We start from the raw sequence: 10,581 nt of genomic DNA, 5'->3' as shown, positions 1-10,581 counted from the left end.
GCAGTTACTGGCCATATGGCAGCCCAGGACAGGCTGTATTGCATACTCTCAGAAAGTCAGCCGGCTTTATGTAGAACTGCTGGATTTGCAGAACCTTTTGGCTTCTTTCCAGAAAGGAAGTTATTATATAAATAGAAAAATGTCTCACTTTTAAAGTCTGCCATCCATTCATGGAAAGGAAGGACTCTGTGATGGAGCTGTGATATGCTAGCTATTAAATACAGGTCTTAAGACAAGTTCTGTGATATGATGAACCACTTGAATACATTTCAAAGGGATTTGAGTGAACTCAGTAGCCTGTTGCATCACATTTCTGTTAGCTACTTGCTGACATCTGAATAAGGTTTGGCTTTATGAAAGCAGAGTTAAGGAATAATCCATCCTCCCAGTTCCCTCCCTCAGCCCCTGAGCTGCTTCTCTCTCTCTCTCTCTTAAATGAAAAAACTGTTGTGTTTTCCTTTTTTTCCTCTAGTCAGATTAACAGAATGTTTGGGACTGTGGTGGTCGGAGTTGGAATTGCTGGCTTAGCACGGATTCGAGATTTGATGAATCCAATGCCTTCTAGCCCTTCAGAGCATCTGAAGCTCCTTGGATTTGTATCCAGGTTAGACATTTCTTCTTAATGTGTAATCCGTGTATTGTAATGTTTCTTTCTTCTGGTGTACATGCCTTTTAATATGGAGGACTATAATTTGGTGGGGACAGGGAGTGAATATCAGAAATTTTATATTTCTCTTCATGCTGTCTGCAAAGGGAAAATTAATGCAAACGTGTCTGTCATTCTGAGTGTCAGCTAGGAAATGAGTACAGAAAGCTTTGCAGGAGAGAACAAATAGGCTAACCTGTTGAGATACCTTGCAGAAGGGACTCTCTTTAAAATAAAAAGTAAAAGACCTTCTTGCCACAGAATTTGCATGATAAATGCAGTTCTGTCTGGGTTAAATCTTCTGTAGGTGCAGGATGTACAGACGTACAATATTTATACTAATGAGCTCAAGTCTGTCTGTACAAAACTTTCAGAAATGTTTACAAAACATGAGGTTTACAAATTTTAAAAGTGTATTGAAGATAAAGCTTTATGAAAATATTTGTTGTAAAGCTCTTCACACTGCAATTTCATCATTTACTTCTCATTTTTTTTAAACCAGATACTGTAACTTTAAAGAAACTCCCATAATTTAGTACCTACAGTAAGGCTGCCTTTCAGAGAGCAATGTTATGTTTTTTCTTGCCAGTCTGGAGCAACAGAAATTTAGTGGAAATGCTATACATATACTTCCATCTTAGTATTCCTGCTGGACTCTCTGCTGCATAACAATAAAGCATGGAGGTTTTAAACAGTCACAGGGTACATGTGTGGGTCTCAGACTGTGAGTGTTTTTTTCCAGCTATATTTAAGTCATGTAGTCAGGTTGGTTGAGACTGAAAGAACCCAGTAGGTCATCCAATTTATCTCCCTGCCAAATGCAGTCCTGGTTCTCTGATGCCTTTGTTAGGGCTACAGCTACTCTGGAACCACGCTAAAGATCGGATTTCCACTACTTCTATTGAGAAACAATTCTGTTGAAATGCACAGTTCACAGGCAGCTTGCTTGTATATATGTACTGCCTTTCTCTTTGCATTCCAAATACGCAGAAGCATTGCCTGTCTTTCTTTTCAAGACCTGACTATGGCCTATCCTCATCCTCAGTGTCATCTACCATAACTCAGCCAAGCTGTATGCTCTGTTTACTCATATGAGGGGCATTTGCTGTTGGTGCACGTTTTGTTTTGAGGTGGAGACATGCTCAGTGTGTTGACCAGGAGAGCCTTTGCCTTAGTACTGGCATGGTGCATGTGTTGCAGGTCACGTGCCATCACAGCCAACTGTTTGTTTTGTCCATTGCATTGCGTGTGGTCCTGCCAACTCAGGTGCTTTGGACCATGTGGCCAACACTGGGAGTAGTTCTCCAGCAGGAACACTGTCCTCCCTCAAATTACTCATAAATAAAACTGCTCCTTTGGTATGATGCTTCTAAAAATATGTTTCAACAGATGGATGGTGTCTACTGATATCCCCACCTGCACACTGACCCATCTGTTTTGTTCTTTTTTGTGTTCCACTTCTTTCTGTAAGTGCTTTGCCCTTCCTGGATCACAAACTTCCTTTGCTCTGCTTTTGTTTATCTCAGTGGTTATCTCAGCAACAGTTTCTAAGTGCTGCTGCAGAACATGCAATTGGGAAGAAAGGACTGAAATAATTATGCTCTGGTTGTATTTATGCAAAATACACAGGAGAAGTTTTGGCAATATTAATGAAGCCAAGCAGATTAGCCTGGAAGATGCTCTAAGAAGCAAAGAGATTCATGCAGCCTTTATCAGCACAGAGAACAAAAGCCACGAAGAAACCATCAGGTATTTTGTATTGCTTTTTCTGTTGTTTTCCCTTGCCTCCACCTTCCATATTAATTTAGGAGCATAAAGAGTCAATGTACAGCTGTTGCAGGAGAACATGTGGACACCTGAGGAGAGACAGAAACCTGAAGTAATGACTGTGACTTCCCTGAAGTACCACATGAGCCATGTAATGGGTTCATAGAACCATAGAATAACCAGAGTTGAAAAGGACCCCAAAGATCATCTAGTTTCAACCCCCCTGCTGAGGGCAGTGTTGCCACCAGACCAGGCTGCCCAAAGCCACATCCACTGAATGCCTGCAGGGATGGGGCATCCACAGCCTCCTTGGGCAGTCTGTTCCAGTGCCTCGCCACTCTCTGGCTGAAAAACTTCCTCCTAATATGCCAAGCAGAGGGAGACAATCACCTCCCTCTCCCTGCTGGCTGCCCCTTTTTAATGCAGCCCAGAACAAAGCTGGCCTTCCGGGCTGCAGGCGCACACTGCTGCCTCATGTCGATGAGGATCAGCTAGCACGGTGAGAAATGATTATGACAGTATACTTTTTAAAGACTGATCTTGTATCCCTTTCAGAATGTTTTTAGAAGCTGGGAAACATGTCCTTGTTGAGTACCCCATGGCTTTGTCTGCTAAGGCAGCCCATGAGCTCTGGGAGATGGCTGAGCAAAAAGGTAACGGAGTTTCTTCTCAGTGCTGCAAACAGCATTACCTACTGAATAGCACTAAAGGCATCAAACCCAAAGGCAGGACCCTCCAGTCTACTATTAATTACAGAATGCAAGGCAGTGCACCTGTCTCAGAGATGTCAGCCTAGGATTTAAGATGTGTGCCAATGGGAAAATAAATAAACAGATGTCAAAGCTAAGGGTAAGGTGCTGTTAAAGAGAAGTTCCGTCACAGTGATAGTAGGACATTTAATAAATGTAGCCTTAGGGCTACACCTCCCTGTCTTTTCCCTGAAAATAAAGCTGGAAACAGCTCCTCTAGCTTCTAGTATTTGTGACTTGCTGGTCACACAAAGCTGCTTATGCTTTTGCAGTCCAGCAAGACATCCCTGTTTGAAAGAAAGTTTGTCCCCAAGCAAGATGTTTTTAACTGCAGAAAGCCTGTGGCCCCATCCCTGCAGTAACATGGATGAGAAGGTGGCAGTTCAGATGAGGCCAGTAAATGGACTCAAGAAAAAGAACAGTGCTGGCAGAATTAGAGTCCAAATAATTTGGATAGGCTGCACTGTTTATATTTCCACTTCTTAAAAACATCCCTTGTGACTTTTGTCCTAAAATACTGAAGGTATAGGATTTCTGCTTTGTGCTTTCCTTATTCTGACACCAACTTGCTGCCTTGTTGCTAGCAAAATGGGTTCCTGTTGAGCAAAATTTATACCTCTGCTCTTGAAGCAGCAGCAACTACTTTCAGCAGCTTAAATCAACTCTCTTGAAAACCTACAAAAAAAAAAAAAAAAAACAAAAAAAAAACTTAATGAGAGCCAGATTTAATTTTTATTAGATGGCATTTTTTTCCAGAGTAGCCCAATTAATTACAGTGGAAGAGGTAGTTTTTATCATATTGTTACAAACTGGGTCTAAGTATTGCACTATGTTTTTTTGCTTTGTCTTCTTTCCTATTACTCTGGGAAGAAGAATGCAGAACGGGAAGCATGAGGGGAAGGAGGACAAGAATTCACCCATCTTTTACTTGAAGTCTGATTTTTCAGCTGTAGTTGGGTATTGGGTTTCATTGCAGAGTTTCTGTTCAGCACAGTGGATACTGTTACTGTAGTCACTGCATTTGTTATCTCCTGAAAATCACAAACCCAATCAGATGCCTCAACATAGGGCCTGCGTTTTCTTTTCCTCCTAACAAAATTTTGCAAGCCATTTGTGAGAGCATTTTTAAGTGAGCTCCCACTGGTGGCTGGTGAAGCCTTTACTGTTTAGATGTGTTTCATACAGAAAGTTCTTATTTAATCTGGCCTGATTTGTTTATTTACTTATTAATGACAGGTAAAGTCCTCCACGTGGAGCATATTGAACTTCTCACTGAGGAATACAAGCAGCTGAAAAAGGAGGTGGCTGGGAAAGACCTAGTGAAGGGAACGTTACATTTCACAGGTCAGTAGTTGTGTGGAAGTTCAACCAGATTTGTTGGCTTGCACCACAGGAATCCAGCCCTTCCAGACCAGACCTTTTATATGACAGTCTGCCTATAAATTGACGTGACACACAAATATCACCTCTTGATATTTCCTTTAAATTACAGAAGGGTCTGGAAAACACTTGCCTTACTAGTTGTCACCTGTGACCTATTTTCTATTCTCTTTCTGCTACCACTTGTGAAGAAAGCAAGCCTGTACCTTTCAAGGGGTGGACCATTTTTTCACCTCTCGTGTGCTTTGGTGGTATCAACTAGCTTGCTCATCCTAGTATCAATATGAGCTCTGAGGACATGTCCACATTTCCAGTGGAGACTTTAAGCATTCCACACTAGTGATGGACGTGATGGGAGAGGTTTTTGTGCATTTCTTTCTCTGTGTGAATCCACATATACCCTTCTTTCCTCAGCACATCCTTAAGGCTTATTGCACGTGTACTTTGTGCAGTGTTCTCTGTCACAGCACTCCAACAAATCCATTTCAAGGTCAGTCATATTTGTTGACTTGCTACTCAGTTCATCCACTGCTGGTCCTTCTACACCCTGCTCTCCAAGCCTGCAATACTGCAATTCTTCAGCCTTTACTGTGCAGGACGCATTATTATTTTCCATTTCTCAAGTTTTTCTGTTGCTATTGCACCAGGCAGTGTCCTCGATGAAACAAAAGCAGGGTTCCCAGCTTTCAGTGGAATTGCCCGACTGACTTGGCTGATTGACCTCTTTGGAGACCTCACTGTTACCTCTGCCACCAGAGAAGAGCAGAAGGATAAGAATTATTCTAGAATGACTGTCCATTTTCAGACTGCAAACAAGAAGTGAGTAATGGTTATAGCAGCCAGATGAGACAGCCTGTTTGGGTATCATCTGTAGGACGTCTACATCCTTTCTCTTGTGGAAATAGAATATGTTAATACTGGTTTTAGAGCGTTACAAGCAAAAGAGACCTGAGAGTATTTCCTGTAGCAATCATGGTAAAGAAGAGCCATAACCAAGCAATGTCTGTGGGAGGGCACAAGAATGTTTTAAAAGTTCTTTCCTGATGTCTGAATGTGGGAATGGGTTCGTAATGCATTTATGCATTTCCTGTGCCTTAGATTGAAAAGCCTTTTTCTTGCATCCAGAAAAGGTTTTCAGAGGTAGGATTTTTTTTGTTTAACAGTACACATTGTAGATGTATGTTGAACAGTAACCCTTGTTTAAAGGTTGGAAATATATGTCTATTTGAAAACCCAGTGCAGTAGTCATAATATGTAGCTTGTAGCACTGTAATGCTGTAGTTATGTGCTACTGGCTGAAGGTTAAGAGAAAATGACACATTTTAAGCATTCTGATGCTACAGAGAGGTCTGCTCTTGATTAATGTCTATCTTGGAGTACTGACATTGATTTTTCCTGAATGGGTCATCAGTCTGTTTTCATATCTTGTTTTGTGTTTGTTTGTTCGTTTTCCTTTATGTTTCACCAGTCTGTCAGACTGTGAGAGTGAGAATTCAGCAGCCAGGATTACTTATTATTTTGCCCAGCTGCTGCTGTATGATTTCCTTGCAGAAAACTCTTCCGATACTGCAATTTATAATACTGAATTAGATCTCTGTTTTATTACACATTAACAATAACCTTGCTATAAAGCAGCATTTTATTAGTGACTTTGCTAAAGAATATGTTTCTAAATATTTTATGAGCATGCCATATTGAGAATTAAGTACCCACTTAGTGCACAGAATGTTGTTGAATTTTGCTGGAAACTCTTCATTTTGATTACTGTGGACTTCATGCAGATGGTCATCCCCTTTTCAAGCAAGCTGAAGTTGAAAAGCGCCGAAGCATGCTAGAGCTGCAGTGTAAGAATTGTCTGACTTGTCTGATATAGAGAAGTTACCAGTCTCTGTATGTTTCCTAGTGGGTGGGGATGGCGATAGAACACTTTGTTCCTTTCTTTTCACTCACATTTTCCTGTTTTTCCATGAAGTCTGTTCTGCCTTTATAGGCAAATGAGAAGACTAGGGAGAACCAGGGAAAAGATGACCACATAGGGAAATATCCTGACCTACCTTTGTTCATAATGAATTACCTTTTTTGCTGTTGCACGTATATAGAATAATGATCTGTAGAACTATATACCTGGGCAGAGAAGAATCAAGGCTCACTTGGGCCATTGGTTTCATTGCAGATTTTGCTGAGCTCCTACAAAGCCTGTTTCAGTTTATGATGGGATAAGCATCTTGTCTGAGTGATCTTTCTGCCTCTCTAAATAAAAAAAAAAACGCTGTAGTTAAGAGAGGACAGAACTCCATACACCATCCATGTTTACCCTCTTAGCAATTTGCAAGTAATGAGAGTGTCTGTAAAGCTCAGTGTAGAGTGAGATTTTGAACTAATTCCAGCAGGTGGAACTAGTGGATGGTTTAAGCGTTTCCCTGGCTGGCCTGTCTCTAAGTAGTCCTTGTAAATACAACTGCCATGTATTTATGAGGTACGGAACTGTTTCTGGATTATTTTTCTTGCAACACAGCTGACAGATACCTGCTTTTCTTAGCTCATGGCTAACTCTGTCAGTCAGTAAGTATTTTGTCACCATGAGCATTTTCATGACCCTCGTGACAGTTGCTTTATGCTTCGGGATAACTTAACACTGGCTGGAAAGTTACATAGTGTGCCAGTATGCCTGTCGGCCTCTGCACTGCATTTCCTGCTGACCTTCCCCCACTGACGTCAGTGAATGTACAACAGTAGGGAATTTGGCCCACTCTCCAAGTGAAGTTATGAACCTACAGCTCTATGAACTCACAGCTCTCACATGCTCAAGTTCTGTCTTGCTTAAGGAATGGGAAAGCTTTGCAGCTTTCCTGAAAGCTAGCACACCCTTCTTTGAAAGACATAAATGCACTAACCTTGAGAAATCAGGTTAATTCAGCCCCTTTCTGCCTTAGAAAAAGCAGCAGGTGCAGAGCACAGCAGCCTGTGTTCTGCTTGTTTGAGCAGGGATTTGTGCAAAGGCTATGGTGTGTCCCTGCTGCATAGTCTGCACTGGCTGCTAATCTGTCTCAGGTGGATTTTGGAGATGTGCATTAACATCCCAAGCTCAGTTATCTGAGAGATGACCTCTGCCTCTTTCGTGTTTCCAAGGCAGTTGAGCTGACAGCCTTTCTGTGCTAAAATGTTAAGCAATCCAGGAAAAGGCAGACCTCAGCTGACAGTACGGCTGGTTTGGGACTGCAGTTCCTGTCCTATTATACAGCCTGGATTCAATAAATGTCAGTGTTTTAGTGCAAGCTGGAAAGCTAATGATCTGTGCAACATCTGTTCTGATGTTAGCTAGAAATAAGGTCTAGTTCTCATCTGAGGTAAGGCAGCCCTCGTTGATTGCTTAGTAAATAAAGATTACTGGTGTTTTCAACACATGAAACAGGATGTTTAAAAGAAACAGAAGACATTTTCTGAACACGTGCTGCTTGAATAATTGTATTGATTGCAATTGTATGGCAATAACTGCTTGAAATTGTATTGAGAATGAAGCTTATGAAGTCTAAAAAAATAACTTTAGCCTGAATATCCAAAAAAACCATGTAAAACATGCTTTCTGTATCAAGAGCTGCTTGAAATATTGAGTAGATCCAGCATGCTTTCAAGCATGAAACCAGGTTAATTCTTCTGCAGGTAGGTACAAAGGTTATTTTCTTCATTTTGGTTTTTCAGCTAGCACTGTTCAAGCAGCATGGTTACTTATCATTGAGGCAACAGAGAGTCAGAAAAGATTAAGTATCTTCTAATCTGAATAAAATGTAGCTGTGTAAGCTGTGATGGCCTAAAATCTGGAAAGACAAAATGACTCTGTAAAATCAGTGTGGGTTTGTTGTTTTTTTTTTTTTTTTCATAGTAGTGCTTCCTTTTGAAATCAGTGTAAAAGTGGTTTCTCAGTGTTCGGTTTAACTCTCCTTTTCTTTCTTAACTGTCCAACCAAATCAGTTATGGCTTTCTCTAGCTACCAAAAATACTGGGTTTGTTGTTTTCAAATAAAACTACTAATACTACTAAATAACTAATTACTTGCATTACCAGATAGAGCTTTGATGAAGCTCTTAAATGAAAGTGGATAAATTACCTAATCAAAAACATCAGCACTATTAAAAATTAAGTTTCCAATATGAAATGCAAACCTGGCTCTTAAGCAACATAATTGCTTAAACAGTATGCAGTGTTGCAGCATATGTGTCTTTGTAGTGATAAAAAAAGGACAAATTTCAATGTAGAAATTGTTAATTAAAAAGTAATGTTTAGTTAGCAACCAAGTGGAACAGCTCTTTGGGAAAATAACTAAAAACCCAATCACAAAAGACGATAAATCTAGTAGTAGAACCAACATTTCCTGCTCACAGATCTAAATCAGCCATTTCTATCTTTTCCTTTTTTCTTTTTTCTTTTTCTTTTTTCTTTTTTTTAATTTTGCTTAACTTATGTGATTGTGCTTCTGGTTCAGTGGCTCCCTCAAGCCAGAGTGGAAGACAGCATAAGTTTGAATCTGGTCTTTGATGTGCATCTGCTTTAGATCACCCCAGGGATGCGACCCCATACTGATACTGCCTGTTTGGGATCATCCTATGTACTCCCCACTGTTAGGTGGGAGAGGTCTTTGCCTGTATCTGCCCAATGGTTTCTTCACACCAGACTGCCTGAGATAAAGCAGCTTCACACAACAGTGGTCTCAACCCTCCATGGATATTTGCTGTCATAAGAAAAAATGCAGCAAAACCAGCCTGGCTGTGGTCACCAGGAGATGTCTCAGGGAAGGAGAATGTGAACATAAAAACCACAGAGTGATGCACTCCTCAGGCACCCCTGTGGCCTTAGGACATTCTGAAACACAAGAGATTTGCATTTATTAGTCCTGTGGGGATCTTCCTTTATGCATTATTTGCAGATTGTGGTTTGGATCCTTTGTTTTTTTTTCTTTCCCTACAGTAGTTTAAATGTGTGGGTCATGATTACGTATCCTACTGACAGTTTATTCTTGCTGGAGGAATGACTGAACACTGAGGCCTTGATTAAATCACTCACAAAGTTTAGGTGTTTAACTGCACTTTTCATCCAAATCCACAATTGAATGAATGGATTAAACTTCTCAATTCCTCTCAAGGTGGCTGAACACGTCTGGCTTCATTGTGCATAGAGAAGAAGCTGGAGAGAGTTTAGGCAGTGTGCTGAAAGCAGTGCTTGCAGCAGTGGCAGAGTTTAGGCTGTAACGTGGTGTTCAGCTCTGTAACCAGCAACAAGGCTTGTTGATCAGAACATCCTGAATGAACGTGCAGTGACTGAAATTGTAAAAAGGTGCATTTATTAGAGCATTTTCTGTAAGTACTGCGCAACATGTTTTAAGTAGGACTGTTGATTCAATTTCTTCATAATTACTCTTTTGTTCCACTGTTTCTCCATATTAGGCCTCTGACTTGGATTGAAGAAAGAGGGCCAGGAATGAGACGTGAAAAGAAAATCAATTTCTGTTTCACCAGTGGTTGCCTGGAGAACTTCCCTCAAGCCCCAAGGTCTGCTGTGGGCCTTTTCATGCAGGATCAGAACCTCTTTGCCAAAAAACTGCTGGGACAGGTATCCAAGGAAGAGCTGGCTGCTGAGAAATGGCGAATTTTGCGGTGCCTTGACCTTGCTGGGATGATTCAACAGCAGTGTGAACAGCCTGAGAAAATCTGTTCTTGAGGTGGCTCTTCCAAGAGGAACATGGCAGATAGGAAAGCTGTAGGTCTAGAGCTAAGTGTTGCCATCAGGCAATTGCTGTTTCTGCTATATTACATTCTCTTTGACTGAATGTCACTCCTGGGTTCTCTATGTGGACTGGAGATCCTGGGCTATGCCCCATGCCTTCTGGTGTTTGCTAGAACAAAGCAACATGTTACCCCACTCTGACGCATTGCTGTCCTTTCAGGCAGACAGGAACCCAGCAGCAACGAGGTTTCTCGTGTTTGCTTCCAAGCAGTTCAGTTGGTAATGTCCCTGAAGTCAGATCACGGAGGATTGCAAATAGGT

The 10,581-nt window shown here is 41.1% G+C and overlaps 1 protein-coding gene across 1 annotated transcript; it reads left to right on the top strand.

Annotated features, from left to right (window-relative positions):
- Positions 1-485: 485 nt before the first annotated feature.
- BLVRA (biliverdin reductase A) lies at positions 486-10,254 on the top strand (the record flags this gene model as incomplete). The annotated part of the gene is made up of 6 exons (XM_079538619.1): positions 486-604; positions 2,276-2,395; positions 2,969-3,066; positions 4,399-4,510; positions 5,194-5,361; positions 9,981-10,254. The coding sequence occupies 6 exons, from the start codon at positions 486-488 to the stop codon at positions 10,252-10,254; spliced, it is 891 nt and encodes a 296-aa protein (XP_079394745.1).
- Positions 10,255-10,581: the final 327 nt, after the last annotated feature.

Source organism: Tetrao urogallus (assembly GCF_951394365.1).
Source record: "Tetrao urogallus genome assembly, chromosome: 7".
Lineage (NCBI taxonomy): Eukaryota > Metazoa > Chordata > Aves > Galliformes > Phasianidae > Tetrao > Tetrao urogallus.
Note: the sequence above shows the minus strand (reverse complement) of the source record. Positions and strands in the feature narration are given on the sequence as shown.